The sequence below is a fragment of the Callithrix jacchus genome, chromosome 18 (genome assembly GCF_049354715.1).
Source record: "Callithrix jacchus isolate 240 chromosome 18, calJac240_pri, whole genome shotgun sequence".
NCBI lineage: Eukaryota > Metazoa > Chordata > Mammalia > Primates > Cebidae > Callithrix > Callithrix jacchus.
The window spans coordinates 42,776,024-42,793,982 of record NC_133519.1 but is presented as its reverse complement, the minus strand read 5'-3'; the positions used below and the strand labels follow the sequence as shown (position 1 = coordinate 42,793,982).

The 17,959-nt window shown below is 44.5% G+C and overlaps 1 protein-coding gene and 1 long non-coding RNA gene across 2 annotated transcripts in view; both read right to left on the bottom strand.

The window, feature by feature from the left end:
- Positions 1-800: 800 nt before the first annotated feature.
- Positions 801-17,959, bottom strand: part of C18H1orf21 (chromosome 18 C1orf21 homolog) — a 245,989-nt gene continuing 228,830 nt past the window's right edge. The window contains exon 6 of the mRNA XM_035279378.3: positions 801-10,120. Coding sequence (XP_035135269.1) covers positions 10,082-10,120 — 39 coding nt within the window. The 3' untranslated portion in view covers positions 801-10,081. The remainder of the gene's footprint in view (positions 10,121-17,959) is intronic.
- On the bottom strand, positions 12,724-16,346 carry LOC118149148 (uncharacterized). Its single transcript, XR_004736406.3, has 3 exons — positions 16,117-16,346; positions 15,819-15,977; positions 12,724-14,317 (listed from the first exon to the last, which is right to left on the bottom strand). It is a non-coding gene; the product is annotated as an uncharacterized LOC118149148 (long non-coding RNA).

Below are 17,959 nucleotides of genomic sequence, written 5' to 3'. Positions count from 1 at the left end.
TTTGGCTTCATGCTTTGACAAAGTGCCCTGAGACTGCGCGTGCACATTTCTGCTCAGTAAATCTGGAAGGCCAGCACCACGGGAGAATCCATGTTTCCAGTCTCCAAAACGTGCCAGGTAGTCAGAGTTGACAGTGGGCTACGTGAGAGACTGTATGGTACTGGCCTCATCCTTCATGCTGCTGCTCTGGCCTTTGACTTTGCAGTGGGGAATTCCTTAGATTCACAGATCGCCGGCCCCCATGTGGGTGACCCAGGCCCTGGCATACACTGTGCAATTAACAAACGTCGGCTGAATGAATAAACAAAAGGGTCATTGTGCAACAGAAGGTTATTAAGCACTTACTGTGGGATCTCCTCAAGTCACACTCATGAGAAAATGATTGTTTCTACTAGGCTCAGAAAGGTTAAGGGACTTGTCCAAGGCCACATGTGTGTGCATGTCTGTGTGCGGTGGGGAGTGTGTGAGAGGTTCATGGCATTATTTTATGCATTTCCCATTCTTGTACCTTCCTCAAGTCTGTGAATTTGTGAATTTGCTGAGGCTGATGTGGGATGTCCCGGAAAGTTGGAGGAAGTGACAGCAAGGTTGGGGGCCTTCCACGTGGGTGTCTGCTGTGCCACATATCCTGTAAAAACAGAACATTTAGGAATGGAAAGAGAAGCCCTTATGTATATGCAATAGGGAAGGCAGAAGAGAGGCGGGACAAGGATGCCAACAGGGTCTTTTGCAGACATTTAGAATGACCTCCTCCATGAGAAAGGAAAGAAGAAAGACAAAAAAGAGAACAAAGCCAGGCCAACTCTTAAAAATTATTTAATAGAAAGTCCAATGTCAAAATGTAACAATAAACAAAAATACACATGTATAAATATGTATATATAATTAGACCTGTACACTTTCTCAGACCCTTTTCAAAATGGAATAGAATCATCATAACATCTTGGTGGTCAAATCAAAAATAGTATTCAAGCGACATGGGCCCACTGCTGCGTGGGGGTTAGCACTGCTGGAGCACTTCGAGGGTTCAAAGAATTCCAGTCAGGAGAGAGCTGGGGATATTGCCATTGTCCTTTTCTGAGACCCAGAGAGGGAAGATGAACAATCGCATGGCTCTGTCTAGTGTACCTGACCTTTGCTTAGCACCTGTAGCCACTACTGTCTAGGGACAGCTCTCCTTTGGGGTTTTGAATTATTTACACTTATGATGTTTGCGAGTGAGTTTTCCTGCCTCATCTCCCAGATTCGAAGTGCCGGGGGACTACGTCTTAGGACTTCCTTATTCTGCAGGCCAATGTCGCACGTTGGTCTGGGATGCTATTTGTTGTGCTGATTTGCTAAAGCAGGGGTGTTCAAAATGGGGTGTGCATATACCAGGGGGTACCCAAAGTCCTCCTCAGGAGTTCAGAGAGAAAATGCCAGAACCTCTGTAATATTTTGCATCTTATTCATTTAAAGTTTCTATGCTGTGTACTATTTATGATGTGCCTCAGAGTACACGAGGGATGTATGCTTTAAATCAATTAATAAACAGAGAGAGTGCATCTCACCAAGTTTTTGCTGACAGGCATGTGGAACTGAGACAGATGGGGGCCCACCGCTCTGCGGAATTCACGTGCAGGCAGAGTGGTTAGGGAGACCACCCCTCCGGGCTCCCGAGCTCACCTGAGGAAGCCTCTGTGGGTGTTCAGAACAGCAATGCCCCAAGATATTTCCCCGACCTGATCGAGAGGTGATGCCTCGTAATCTTGATGCTAGATATTCCTTGAATGTAAGGCCATGTTCCTCAATAGAATGCAAATCCCCTTGGGAAGAGCAAATATGCAGCCATTAACGACTGGTATGGAGGCATTTTGATCCCTTCCTGGCAAAGAGGTGGAGGTGAGTGGGAAGTGGACCAGGGCAGAAAATGGGAAGAGGGTGCCTTAAGGCAAACTTGGCTTATATTCCATGAACATGTGGCCCTAAGGAGACCTGCCAGGGCTCCAGTTCTTACATGGGTGAAGTGAGGCCCAATGTGTGTTGGTTTCCAGCATCAGGATGACCACTGGACAATTCTAAACACCTGGGCCTGTGGAATATCTGAGTGGAAATCTAGCCACAGAATTACAAATTCCTCAGTGAAGAGCAGGAGTATCTGGAAAAAGAGTGGATGTTTGAGCTACCATTTTTCCAAGGGTCCAGAAGGCTGGCGTTGTTGTTGAGTATGCCAGGAGGGCATGTGTGGGCGTTTTGCAAAAAATGCCAGCCCCAAGGAGCAGCAAGGCCCAGAGTCCCTTAGCTCGGAAAACTGCCTTCAGCCCCAACTCCACCAGCCTCTCAGGGGAACTGTCTTCTGTTTGAGCTTTTTCTCGAGTTTCTGGAAACTGTGTTGGCTTACAGCTGGTATTCTGATGCAGCTAATTCTTTTCCCTTCTCCTAAACATTTTTTATAATTATTTTCTGGGGTCAGGGAGGGGGAGAAAAACACAATGATCTAAACTCTGAGTAGGTTATTTGGAAAACCTAAAAGGCACTGCCAGTTGTCTCCATAGAGAGATTCTGCCTGTCTCTGAGCCTTCCCTGACCCAAACCTGCAGAGCTCCCAGCTCTGGCAGCCTCCAGGTGCCCACGAGGTCCTCCCTCCACAGCTGTCTAGGCCTACGGGTATCCACTTGCATATAATTTGTCTGTGCTTTTTAAAAATCCCCTTTCTTTGGCAGGACTCGGGTGTGTATTTGGGACACAGCAGAGGCTTGGCCACCAGGTATATGTGACCTAATCCAGGGGAAGGCTGTCCAAGAGAGCTGCCTTTGGTTAGGATCTCACACTGGACAGGGAAGCCCTCTGCTGCTTCCTGTTTGTTTATTTTAGGGTGCATTCTCATCCTTGGGTCTAGGCCAGCCTGGTCCCAAAAGGTGTTTTTAGCCTTGGTGGCTCTAAAGAAGGCCATCCTGACCCAGAGCTGTCCCCTATGTCCCAAACAAGATCCAGCCCAGGTTAAAGTCCTTGAATTCAAATAGCTTTTGGCAGAGGAAGAGGAGTTGAGGCTGTGTAAGGGACAGAGGACACCCTGGGATAAATCATCTCAGCAAGCACCCGTGCACTGCTGCTGTGAGAAGGAAAACCCTGGCCCTGATTGTGACCACACCTTACCTGTCTGGAGGACCTCAGCAGTGGGCTGCAGAGGACACAGCACCACCTAAAGCTCTTATTTATGCTCCCTGAATCCCCAGCAAAGGCCTGGGAACTCTCTGTGGCTGATCCAGCTCACTGCCCTGTCCTCGTCCCTTGCTCTTCTCTCTCCCTCCGCAAAGCCAAGCTCCAGTCTCTGTACTGCAGGCTGGCCCTGGACAGTCCACACTGGCCCTCTTTTGGGCTGAGTCCTCTGCTGTTCTCTCAGCCTATAAGTCCTTTTGTAACACTCTCCCTCAGTCCCCTGACACATCTGGGCTTTGACGCCGCCGCTTTCAGGAAGCCCCTGATTGTCAAAGCTGGGCTGGCGGCCACTGTGAGATGCTCCCACAGCACCCAGGACTTATCCCTCTAGGGCACTTCCATGCTGCCTCCCTCACTATGGCTAGGTTCCTTGAGGGTGGGTTTAGTTCAGTTGTGCTTTGCTGGCAATTAGCACAGTGCCTGGAGTGTACCAGGGGCTCCAGAAATAAGTGAGTTCAATGAATGAATCCTCAAGACTGGAAAGGCAATGCTAAAAATGCTACACCTGGGTCAGCCCAGATTAAGGGACCCCCAACTCTACACACTGGAGTTAGAGCATCCCAGTGGAGCTGCTGAAATGCCAGTCAAGTCCACATGGATGAGGAGAGTGTGTGAGACAGGCGGTGGTTGTATGTGGCTGGACCGGGCACACGCCCTTAGGGATGTCAGGCCAGGAAAGGATGTCAGCCACAGTAGCCTGGCCAGCGGCCCAGATGAGTTAAGCAGATGGAGTAGGGCATCCGGGCGCAGATGGGGCACACTAGCAGACCTCGATTCTCCCATGTGAGTCGAACTCAAACTTTCTCAAAAGTGATCGCTAGTTTTTCCTGTTTCGGTATCTCTGGAGTTATACTAATATTTCCTAGACATTATCTTGGAGATTACAGACAGGCAAAATACAGCTTTTTCTTGAAGTATTTCAATGATAAAGGAAATTTTCTTTCTCTATGTATCCCTCTGTGTAGGTATGTATGCCTGTGTATGTGCGTGTGTGTTAATAAAATGGATCTAAATCTAAAGTCCTAACAAGGCAGCTGCCTGGATCTACTCCAGAAAAGGAGAAGGATAATTTAATGAATTTGCATCTTGCTTAGAATGGAAAACCTGGCTTGCAATCTATTGCAAAACTTCCTTTGCTCGCTTGCCTATCAAGAGTAAACAGTCCCGGAAGGTCTGGACTGAAACGCCAGGACACCAGGGGGTATTCTCTGCCTTTGGCGTCAATGCCAAGAGGCCCCCCACTAAGGCTCTAGAATTATTTTCAACCCTAAGAGTTGAAAATAGAGAAAAGAGACTCCAAGGGACCTCTGCCTGAGTTTATGGTGTTCTTTATAATGCCTCTAAGTCTTACTCAATCATGTTCAAAGACTTGGGCTAAAAATAACTCCTGGGAAGGAAAGAAGGGCGAAATCAGGGTAGAGAGGGCAAACTCTATCAGAATGGAGCCTTCCATTTACAGGTGAATATTCCAGAAATATAGCAATTTCTGTGGTTCCCAAGTTACAAGGGCCATTTCCCACATCATTGAAGGGACAAGAGAGCTGCCAGGTTAGAACGAAGCAGGATCTTGGAGGACAGATTTCAAAGGAAAACTGGACATGACAGGCCCTTTACACAAGGACATTCTTTTGGTTCTTTCAAGCTAAGTAAGTAAGGGTGGGGGCAGGTCCCCTCTAGGCAGCACCTTTAACAGTTGCTATGGAGACATGAGTTGTCTTTAGAGGATGTGATTTAAGAAGCAAGAAGAGGAACTCTGCTGAGTTCTTGCGGGAAGGGGGGTCTTCTGACCTTGGAACAAGTTCTCTAAGTGTCTATCCAAGTCATTATATGGCTATCTAAAACATGTAAGCTCTTGAAAGAGATTCACATCGTGTTTCAGTGTTTAAACTGACCTGGAAGATACAGATCTCCAGTCCAAAGATCAAGAAGAGACATCAAACCCTAGCCCACAAGAAAGGATTTCAATACAAGTTAGTGGTCCAGGCATTGGCTTTCCTCCACGGCTAGAGATCCCCCAGACCCCCATGAGGGTTAAGGCTTTTCACCTTAAAAAGATACAACCTGTGACGAAACATCAAGCCTTGGGAACCCAGGAAAGAAATCATAGCCCTCAAAAGCCTGTTCTGGTTACATCTGGTATCTAGCTGCAGAAATACCTGGTTCCTTTTCCAGATTCTAGAAGGATTCCAAGGGGAGAGAGGTGGGCCTAAATTCCCAAAGCCTTTTCCCCGGGCACTGAAGTCCTCCTGTTAGCCAGTGGCCTCTCCTGGTGTGTGTGCAGCTCAGATGGGGGAGGCCAAATAAAACACTCCCCATGAGGAAACCAAGCTGGTGAGGAGCCAGAGAGAGATTCTGGAAGGCAGATGCCCCCAGGGGTTGTTTTCACAGTGTTGCAAAGGACATAGTCAAAATAAAAAGAATTTGGAAAAGACTTGTATGACATCTTTCCTTCTTTCAACATGGGCATTTATGTTGGATAGATGCATTACACACTTGAGATCTATTATTTAGAATGTGTGGGTAACAGATCCACTTCACAGGATTATCATGAGGATGACACAAAACAATAATAAAATGTCTAGCACAGTATCTGGCACAGAGTGAGTATAAATGACAAATATTAGCTCCTCTTTCCTCTTCTCTCAAGATCAGATTAGATTCCAGATAAGGTACAAGAGTCTCCTGGAGAACTTGGCATAGCTTGTGAGTCCTACGGTCTGTCATAGAGGTATTCACCCGCAAGCCTCATCTTGTACCCTAGCTTTCTGACCCCTTTCCAGAGACATACAAAAAGGTGACTGCTGAAGCTAAGGATACTATTCTCCCCTTGGAAAAACAGATCCATTCATTGGCAAAAGGCAACTCATAGACCTCATTCATGGAATTCCAAAAGGTTTATTGCAGGCACGTGTGTAGTGGGATAGCCAACTGCCTCGCCCAGCTTCTCCCAGGCACACTGGCGTCCAGGCATCCACCCGTGACACTGGGAAGCCAAACTTCCGGCTTCAAGCCACTTCTTATTATGCCCTTAAATACATAGTCCCTCCCCACCAACCATGCCTTATTATATTGTTGGCTGGGGTTTTGACAAAAGTCCAATCTCTGAGAGGTAGGAAGACATAAAGCGCTGAGAATGCCTTCCAGTGGGGAAGAGTGATCTTATGTAAAATTGTAGTGTGCAATCTAATATCCTTTTTCTCTTAGGGGAGGCAGGAAGGAGAGAACTTTAGGTACCAATTCAGAACTCAACATGTTTAACCATGTTTCTTTCTACGACTAGTAGAGATGGAACACTTTTAAATTCTTGCCCAGTGTCAAAGCAGGACTTGCAATCCACATGCCAGCCTGTGTCACAGGCTATGAGGTAAGGTTCGTAAGAGGTATGTATCATCTCTTTTTTAGCAGGCTTATGGAGAGTCTCGCTCTAAGAGAAAAACAGGGATGAGGCTGGGAAGAGGATAACGTTATAGCCGGATAAAGTTATAAAAGGATAACAGAGCAAGATGACACGACATGGGACCAAGAAGGGGGCTGCATCATCCTGGGCCTGCTCCTGGGGGGCTGTCAGGTTATTGGCGTGGCCGCTTCAGATGCCCAGGTGAGCCCTGACACAGAGGTGCTTCCTCACCTTACAGTGATGGGGATGAGGACAGGGCCAGTGCAAAGACTGAAGAACCAGCTCTCCTTCTGGGCCCATCCTTGCTAAGTTGAGTCACCCCAGCCGGGGCTCAGATCATGGGCACTGCAGACGGAGAGAGACCTGTCTCCCGGAGGGCTGCTGTGTGCCTGGCTGCTGGGGTTTCTGAGGGCTGACCTAGTTTTTTCATCTCTGGACTTTATACCCTCTTTGTCCCTAAATAGACCACAACACCACTTTGTGTTCTCTGCAAGCCTGGGGCTAGGAAGCATCGCTGAGGTAAAGGCCTTTTTTAAGGTTCTCTGCCAGTAACAAACACGTCTTCAATTATGAGAGCAGTACTCCATGGTCCTGAATCTCTGCCAACCAAAAGAAAGCTGTGCACACACTGCTGAACTTTTACAACTCTACAACTCGGAGGACGTACGGCGTGTGAGCCAGCTGTAAATCTCCTTGACAGTCTTGCCCCACCCACTGGCCACTAGGCAGCTGGATTTCCAATTTCACCCGCACATGGCCAGCCTATCAACCCTCTCTGCTTCATGCTCTCAGTTCATTCCTTGTCGTTTTTCTATCCCTACTCACCAGGCCACTTCTCCTCCCTTCTTCCTTGCAGCTTCCTGAGCCCTACCGAGATAACAACTAGCAGAATGCACCAACACATACACTGGATTATTCTTTTCACTGTGATAAGCCTGTCAACTTAATGTTCAGATACACATAGGGGGAAAAAAGGCAAAATATTTTGCTTTAGATCCTTTCAGAAGGCATAAAGAAAATAAAGTCCAAACACGAATCACTTGACAATTTTATCATGAAAACCAACAATGGAAAACAGACGCTGTTGGGTGTTGCTGACACAATCAAGCATTTCATGTGACCTACTCGACCACCCCATTCCTTGGATCTATTTCTGGATGTATCAAATGTGTCTGGAGATGAACTCACTTTTGCACATCAAAGATGTATCCAGTGTTAAACACCAGAGCCAGAACCTGGGTGAAAAGCTGTTGGTTCAGGTCAACACCATTTCCGGTTTTATTAAACACTCAAAAGTCAGGTTCCCATGAAACACCTGGATCTATGCACGTGTGTAACACATGTCAAAAGGGCTCAACACGACCATGAGAAAAATGACATAAGCATGTTTCATGTTTGGGTGGTTTTCTGGGAAGACATTGAGACACCGAGTGGAGAAATCAAATGGAAGGTGTTTAGCATGTGCTTCCTTCTTGCTTAACAAGAACAAGAAATCCCGGAAAAGGTCATCCACAGAACAGGGAACAAAGTCCCCAGTGAACAAGTTTGAGGTGGGGCTTAGCAGTTCGTTTACAGTTGTGGAAAACTATTTTAGTCACTTGGCCAAAAACCATACGAGGGGAGGGAACCTGAAACCCTAGACTGCTTGACTCTCCCCACATTTTTTTCTGCTAGAAACAGAATAAAAAGCCTAAAATTTTGGCTGCATCTCTATTTATGTAACAGCCACAGCTGCTCCCCAAAATAGCTGCTGTTGGCCAAAAGAATTAAGGGATTTTGTTGCTAATATGTGAAACTATTGTCCATAGCACTCAGCTCTCAGCTTCCTTCCCTTCCCTTTTGCCACCCCAGGTCTAAAAGGAGATAGGGAATCTCACTATTCACACATCGATGGTGCCATCAGTTGTGTGGATAGATTTTAAAGTAAAGGCTCATCTTTTCGGCAAGAGCAAACTGACACAGAACAGCTTAACTCTCCACCTTCTGTGGGTGGCAGTGTGGCTAACATCGAGGCCCTTCAAAATCACAACCCCAAAAGAGAAACATACAGGCTCCTGTGTTTGTGTGGGCCAAACCCAAACCCGGACTGCTGGCGTGGCATTTAATAGGATGCCCTCCCCTGAAAGTAACAAAGAGAACCCTCGTCAAAGCTATCAAACACATTAAAAAAATACAAAAGTTATTTTCTCCTTTTGATTGCTATTTACTTGTGACAATATTTGTTAAAAATATCACTTCTGTCTTTGAGAAGAGATCATTCTCTTCATATAGTATGGAAAAATAAACTCTGCTGAACACTCAGTCAACATTCCCCACCACAGCCAGGGGCTTTTGGCTGTCACTCTCCAAATATCATCATCGGCATAAAAGTATTATGTTTCTGAGGAGGCAAACACTTTTCCTGTATCTAGTGTGCTGGAAGTAGGAGAAAAAGGGAGTGGCAAGGCTCATGTAGCATTCTGAAGGGAGAGAGTTACGAAATAGGATGGTTTATTTGCTAATAAAATGAAAGGTAACAAGGTGGTTTCAGGCCCTCCTAAAAAGTCATAGGATCTCCCCTCACCTCTTCAGACCCCTTACATCCTTGCCAATGCCTGGTAGGTTATGAATGGAAGGGTAGGGAGCCCTTTAGGCTAATTATCAGTGCCAATGCAAAGGAGGGCTCAACTTCTGCACCCAGGATCATCTGAAAACATTGAGCTGGATGAATGGGAGAAGACAAGGATCCATAAAAACAGTAAAATGTTTATTTTCTTAGAAAAAAAAAGTGAGGAAGGGGGATTCAAAACGATTGTGATCACACTTCCATCTGCATCTGAGCTAAGCCAATGCTGCAAGCTTAATCCTTGACTAAGATACCTATGAACTCAAACGACCTGCCACTCACTCCTACGTCACTTCCAGGAGTCACATCACACCATGCTTCTAACTGATAAAAGCTTCTCCACTTCTTCTGAGCAGAGGAACAAGGCTTGCCATAGCAACCATCCCAACTCCAAAGCTCAACACTGCCAGCAAGAAGCAAGCCTCAGTCCATCTCTAGATTGCGTGCGAGAGATGGGGAGGAAGGAGAGAGGGCAGGAGATGCTTGTCTTAGAAGCAGAACCAGTTTAGAATAGAAGTTTGATGTCTGAGTTCACCACTACCTCATCTTATAGAAAATAGGTTGGAGAGCATCTGTAAAACAACAGTATCTTTAAGGTGAAATTGCTGCATACCTGGACACAAGAGAAGTGAAAAGTTGCAACAAGTTTTAACTAGCAGCAACAAAGAAAGTTCGATAACAGTTTTTTTTTGTTTGTTTTTAGCAATATTCCTTTGCAAGTTCATAAAGAAACACTGTAATTTAATGGGGCGTACGATATGGAACGATCTTCTTTTGCTATAATGCTGTTCGCTGAATAGAACCGACCTTTGCAAAGATTTCAACTGGGGTGTAACCTATTTACACAGTAGTAGCTCCTGGTTTGAGTGGTAAAATTGGTGCTATGTGATATCCTCTTCTTCCGAACAGTAATCCCGACCCTTAGAGGGAAAAAGAAAAGAAAGCATGTGAATGAGAAATTCAAAGCAGAGCCTGAAATAGTTACTTGTAATCAATTTTCTCTCAGTATATGTCTCTTTGCAATAGAATCCAGGCTTTCTCAGTGATGGCTGGCACAGGGTAGCTACATCATAAATACAAGTTAACCAATTTAATAAGCTACCGATACCTCAAGGCATGAGAGTTCTACCAAGCCCCACATAAGCCCTTAATTTATGTTGGTAAGAATTTATATTATAATAGGCATATTCAAGAGTCAGCTTTTCACTAAGAAATTACCAAATGGTCAATCCATTCAGATCAACTTCTCATCAGGAAGAATGAACAAGCCACATTCTACAGCTACATCCCCGTGCCTGAAACTCAACAGTCTACAGAGGGAGAGTGTACAATCCAGGGATTCTGAGTTTAATTCGCTCTAAAATGAATTACAAAAAAACAACAAACAAGAATCCTTTAAAGATGCGTAACAGGTCTATGCTTGGTATGTGTGGGATGCACAAGAAAGGCAAAGATGCTTCTGATTCATTTGCTCACAAAACAGATTATCTGAAACTCTAAGGACTACGTACAATGGTTACCTGTGAACATATTTTATCCTCTCTCCTCCAGGTCATAACTCAGTGAAGGCATGATTGGGCCTGGGCTTTAACGATGCACATTTAACCAAGCCGGCTTGTGCTGGTCAAGACACTTGACTCGCTGCAGACCATAAACAATGAAAGTACCTGCCCTGCCGGTGTCCTGATGTCATAGATAAGGGTTTTGTAAAAAGTCAGGTATTGTTATTTGTATTCTTCAACTTTTTCTTTTAAAACAAACGCTACATGTTTCGTTTTTGGGGGGGAATGTTCTTTTAAAAGCAGGATGTTCTAAGTAACTGAAACTTCTAAACATACAAATACTTAAAAATAATAATTCTGCATGTAATTATTTCTTAAATACATTACACTTTTTGGGTCACATTATCTGTATGACAGAAATATTTTATACTTTCCTAATATTTAAGCATTATCAAAATGGAGTATTTTGTGCCATGTAGCTGGGTGCTAATCTTGGCTCTGTGACTTCCTAGCTCTGGGATCCTGATAAAATTACCTCTCTGCACCTCAGTTTCTTCATCTGTAAAATGAAGAGAACAACAGTACCTACTTCACAGAACGGCTGAAGATTAAACGAGTTAATAGTAATAAAGCAATGAAATCACTTCTGAAACATACTTTTACACATGATGTATACGTGCACATGCCTGTGTGTATTTGGAAAACTAGAGAATGCTGCCTGCTGGGTGCAGTGGCTCACGCCTGTATTTTCAGCACTTTGGGAGGCCAAGGTGGGTGGATCACCTGAGGTCAGGAATTTGAGGCCACCCTGGCAAACATGGTGAAACTGTGTCTCTACTAAAAATATAAAAGCAAGCTGGGCATGGTGCTGGGCACCTATAGTCCCAGTTATTTCGGAGGCTGAGGCAGAAGAATGGCTTGAACACGGGAGGCAGAGATTGCAGTGAGTTGAGATCACAACACTGCACTACAGCCTGGGCGACAGAGCGACAACCAAACAAAACCCTGCCATACAATGACGTCTTCAGGCCCGTGGAAGCCACAGGGTCTGCTCACTCCCAGGCCAGCTGGCTCCAGATTGCTGCTCCCTTAGAATGGGATTCACCCCTTAGGATGTTTTGGTTTTCTCCACCATCAGACTGCTAACTCCCGCCCCTGCTGCTTGCAGAGTGTCTGGGTCTAGTGTCATCTCTAGGCTTGTTTTACTTGCTGCATAAAACCTCTCCTGAGCAGAGAAGCTGGGTACGCAGCCTTCCTGAGAACAGGAGTGTGTACTTGGCAGTCACCCCAGGGGCAGCCTCCCAGGTGATACTGTCCAAGCAGATGCCATCCCCAGACTTGCCCCAGACCACTCAGGAGACATGCTCTGAGTCACATACTGGACAGTTTGAAAGAACTTCAAGGTCTCTGGCCACTGGGGTTTTATTCTTTAATATGGGGAACAAGACGCATACAAATGTGTCCACACAATGCCATACATGTCAAATGATGCTCTCCACAGACCACCAACTCATGAGGCTCAGGGAGGAGACTTACAAATGGACCTGAGTATTCAGCTGGAGAGGAAAAGCAGGGCTCATGGAGTGTTCCTGAAGGTTTTATCAGGAAAGGAAAGTGAACATCTCCAGTATATATATGTACATATACACTGTTGTTTGACATCGTGCATATTACTGGGCTTTGGTTTCCTGGGGATAATCATGGTCTCCATCCCGTAGGGTTACACTCAGGATTAAATGGAAAAATCTCGTGTCTGGCAAAGTAGTTAATAAATGTTAGTTGCTGCTACTTTTATTTTCATTGTTGTTATTATAAACCCTGTGTTTGTAGGGACCTCCTTCCTCATCGGCTGTCAGGTGAGTAAGGACTGTGACCATAACCTGTCATTCTGATAGGTGTCAGGGATCTCTTCCTCCCAACTCAGCCTTGTACCCCAGACAGGCCAGAAATCCATGTACATGAATCAAACGTCTACGGTAGAAACCAAAGTCCCTTTACTACCTATGACTAAAAGAGGCCTCGAAACAAAGCGAAGTCTCAGCCAGCCAATGTGGGGTTTAGAGGGTGCCTCATCCATGAGGAAGAACTTGAAAGGAATGGCAGACAGATACACACACACACACACACATATACACACGTGCCTACATGAAAAATGGTGTTCTCATTGTCTTCAACTCAGTAAATGAGTTTCTGGGGTATGCAGCAGCAGTAAAGGCTCTCCCACCCCACCTTTTGAGGGACAGATACAATATAAACCCTTTTTGCAAACACAAGACTCTGCAGCTTTCATTTCCCTAACATAGGCTACTCTGAAATTATTATCATTACTATACAAAGGAGAAAGAACACAGCATTAGCTGCTTTGTGGATATTATTTCACTTACTATTCGTATCAGTCCTGCAAGGGTAAGAGGGGTAAGAGTGAAGCTCTGATACTTGTGGGGAACCCTCAGAGAAGCACAAGCCCGCTGGGCTGGTCCTTGCCTTTGTTACAACTAAATTCAAATTCAACTCAGCTTCATTTTTATTATCACCTGTTTCAGCAGCACTGAGAAGCAATTGCTTTGGTAACAAACTTTGAAACCAAAACACACTGAAAGTAAGATATGGCCATAAGCCATACGGCCATCCAGTGACGTTCTAAGAAAGGAGACCTGAGGATGGTGATTACCTTGTGTAAATGACAGTAGGGAAGGGCGAGGATGAAGGGAGGTTGGTTAAGAAGGAATAAATTCTGGTGTTCAACAGTACAGTAGGGTGAGTAGAGTTAATAGTAATATATTGTATATTTCAAAGTAGTGAGAAGATTTGAAATGTTTCCAGCACACATAAATAAGCCTTTGATGTGACGCATGTACTAAATACCCTGTACGTAACTACCCAGTATGTAATGACCATTACACACTGTAAGTGTGTCAAAACATCACAGGTACCCTATAAATATGTAAATTACTATATGCCATTTTAAAAATAAATAAATAAATAAAAATAAAGGGGAGTTGAGAGAACGGTCATTGGAGGGGCCCCATCTCAGCATCACAGGGGACCCCATCTGCACACTGGCCCTACTGGGCAGGACAGGGAGCCCGCTTCTGTAACATGACTTCATGTCTCATTTAATTTTTAAAGAACTGTGCTACAAAGAGATCCTTAAGACCTGCAGCTGTCAGAAGGCAGGAAGTGGGAGCTGAGTGGATACACAGCAACTCTTTGCTGAAGTATGCCCTTCCCCCTTAAAGGAATCCCAAATGGAAGTCTTCGTCAGGATGCTTTACTCAGTTAGAACTGGAGAGCCTTAGTCACAATCCCACCCTTGTGCAAAGGACACACTGAAAGCTGCAGAGAGCAAGAACCCCAGGAGACCCTTGCAAGATGGAAGAACAGAAACTCCTCCTGACGCTGACAAAGGAGGGCTGTTTGAAAGAACCATGAGTGCCTTTGGGTGCAGACTCAAAAACCCCAAGGAACCTTTGCCCACCCAAATTTTTCCAACCACACCCCACTCCATGTAGAGGCTTCCATGTATTCTTCAGTTATCGGTAGTATTATCCTCCTGGAAGTGTAGGTTGATGTCAATGCAGAACATACATTTCAGGTTTTTGTTTGTTGAAGTGTCTACAATAAGAATTAGAGATATTAAAGAATAGCAAATGAAAAGATATTATCCTAATTTTAAATCCTGCTAAAGAGGACAGCTCAGAGTGACTTTAAGAAACTGTTCTTCCTATGTGCCTAAAAGTACTTTTCCTCCACAGGTTTAGAACAGACAAATAGTCTAAGCCAGAGGTCTCCAATCCCTAAGCCATGGGCCACTACTGGTCCATGGCCTGTTAGGAACCAGGCCACAGAGCAGGAGGTGAGCAGCAGGTGAGTGACTGAAGCTGAGCTCTGCCTCCTGTCAGATCAGCGGCAGCATCGGATTCTCATAGAAACGTGAACCCTACTGTGAACCGTGCACTCAGGGGATCTGGGCTGCATGCTCCTTACGAGAATCTAATGCCTGATCATCTGCCACTGTCTCCCATAACCCCAGATGGGACCCTCTAGTTGCAGGAAAACAAGCTCAAGGTTCCAGCAGATTCTACATTGTGGTGATTATGTAATAATAATAGAAATAATAAAGTACACAATAAATGTAATGTGCTTGAATCATCCTGAAACTCCTCCCACCCCGCCCCACCCAACTCCCCATCCATGGAAAAACTGTCTTCCACAAAACCAGTCTCTGGTTCCAAAAATCTTGGGGATTGCTGGTCTAGGCCTTGTCATTCAGTGTCAGGTATGATTTTATCACAGAAGTTTTTAGGATGTTTCTGTTGACACATCTGCATTCAGTCCAAAATACACACCCCTCAGACATGTAACTATCAGCTGTGAACTGAGCATTCTCCCACTGGAATAGACTAGATGAAAGTGACTGAGAGAATGTGTTACAACTGTTTCCCCATCTGTAAAATGGGGACAATAAGACCTAACTTGCAGAGTTGTGGGAATTATACATAATACATGTATTTAGCAAAGCTAGATACATGGTGGGTGCTTAATAAATTACAGCTCTTCTGATGATATTGAAAAATGAGACCAACTGATCCAACAGTAAGTAAAGCTGTCTAGGTGAGAAATGGGGCCCACATCTGGATCAATCAATTAACATTTAGATCCTCAAACAAGCCAAGTACCATAGGATCTTAGCACACTTCTCACTTTGTCCTGGCTGGCTTCCCCTGCTCCCATCTCTTTAATTTTATTTTATGAGACAGAGTCTTGCTCTATCACCCAGGCTGGAGTGCACTGGCATGATCGCAGCTCACTGCAACCTCTGCCTCCTGGGTTCAAGCAATTTTCCTGCCTCAGCTTCCCAAGCAGCAGGGATTACAGGTGCATATCACTGTGACTGCTAATTTTTGTACTTTTAGTAGAGACAGGGTTTTGCCATGTTGGGCAGGCTGGTCTTGAACTCCTGGCTTCCAGTGATCCACCCGCCTCAGTCTCCCAAAGTGCTGGGATTATAGGTGTGAGCCACCAGGCCTGGCCTCCCAGCTCATTTTCTAGATCTCTGCTTGACTGCTACTTCATTGTCTTCCCTGAACCCCCTGTATAAAATAGCACTTCTTACCTTGCTTCATTTTTATTTATATGAATTATCATTCCCTGAAATTATTAACATATTAATTCATCTCTTTATTGACCATCTTTTCCCTTGAACAGAAGCTCCTACTGGGTAGAAACTTTATTCTGCTGTATCTCCAAGATTTAGAGTAGTGCTGGCAACACGCTAGATACGCAAAAAAAAAAAAAAAAAAAAAATTGTTGAATAAGAGAATGGATAAAAAGTACTTAAATAATTCTAAAATTTCGAAGTTGGGATGGGATCTAGAGATTTTCCTATCTGACCCCCCATCTAATGCACTTACCACATTTTGGACAGAGCATTCTCTTTCCTGCTGGGGCATATCAGATACTTTTCCAAGCAGACCAAGAAACTGTTAAAACAGCAGACCCCAACTCCTGCAGCTCTGTAACTCCCAGAGAACAGCTTAGTCTTGGCCTTTGGAACCAAGGTTGTCTTTCCAAATCAACAGCACTCCTGGGTCCACTACCTATGAATGGAACCTACCATCAAGGGCTCCCTGACATGTGTGTCAGTTTCGCACATCCGGGTCTCCCTCTCGTGTGTGTCAGTTTCCCACATCCGAGTCTCCGTCTCGTGTGTGTCAGTTTCCCACATCCGGGTCTCCCTCTCGTGTGTGTCAGTTTCCCACATCCGAGTCTCCGTCTCGTGTGTGTCAGTTTCCCACATCCAGGTCTCCCTCTCGTGTGTGTCAGTTTCCCACATCCGGGTCTCCCTCTCGTGTGTGTCACTTTCCTACATCTGGGACTCCCTCTCGTGTGTCAGTTTCCCACATCCGGGTCTCCCTCTCATGTGTGTCCATTTCTCTACACTCTGTTTAAAATAAACCCATCAGAAAGTCACTAGCAGAACAAGATATCCCAGAAATACACCTTAACATATGTCAGAATTAAGTATCTGACAAAGGCAATCACCAGAAACAACAGATTCCAAGAGAATGTGTTAAATCTTACTAAAAATAATAGAACAGAACAGAAAACTGAACCTTTGTCAAAGATTTGGAGGGGGAGACAACTCTGTACACTTTGAAGGCATAGAAAAAGACTGCAAAGTAAAATACAGATATCAATACATCTGAGTATGCAAAGATAAACATTTGCATCTTAAGAAGAAAAATAAAGCAAAATATAAAAACAAACCTCATAGTAGAAAAAATACCTGCAGCATACAACACGTGAATGATGAAAGCTACAGAAGCTCAAACAAATCAAAATATGAATAGTCTTAAGAGAGGCCTAATGAGAGTGAAAGTGTACAAATCAAATATCATTTAAAACAAAATAAAACCAGAAAACACACAAATCAAAAGATGTTTCAGTAATCAAAAAATACAACATTAAAACCACTAGAAATTTAACAGTGGCAATACCCACAATTCTCATATATTGTTAGCAGTATGTAAAGTTGTATGGCTGCTTTGAAAAGCAATTTGGCAATATTGAGAGTCATAAGAAGATTAATACCTTTTTTTTTTTTTACAACAATCATAGAAATCATAATCAAAGATAAATCCCAAACTCCACCCCCAAAACACACACACTGGTTGGGTTCCTCAGTTCCTGGGACTGGAGGTGGGAATGAGTATTTATTGTAAACAGGCAGGAGAGATCTTACTGAGGTGATGGGAATCTTCTCATACTGGAGTGTGGTGACAGTTGTACAATTCACTAAATTACTAAAATTGATCTGTGCATGAAAAATGAATAAGTTTTTTGGGGTGTAAATTATACCTCCATAAAGTTGTTAAAGATATATGTACAAATATATTTGCACTGCAGCATTTTTATTAGGCATATGGGAAAAAATCTAATATCCCAAGGAGAAAATGGTTACTAAGGCATGGTTCATGCACTACTACCAAAAATAAAAGATAAAAGAACAAATAAAAACCCAAGAGACCAAGCACCCACTGTGTCCAACAGGCGGATCCTCCTTGCACACCACGGTGTTTTCACATCTGCTGCTCTCTTTCCTCACACCCTCTCCCCAGCTTTCTCTTCTTGGCTACTTAGTCTTTAGGATCTGGCCCCAACCTCATCCTCTGGTAAAATTCCCTGTAGCTGCTCTAGAGAGAATCAGTCTCTTCCCTTCTCAGTGGCCCTTCCACGGCACCACCATGTTGTACA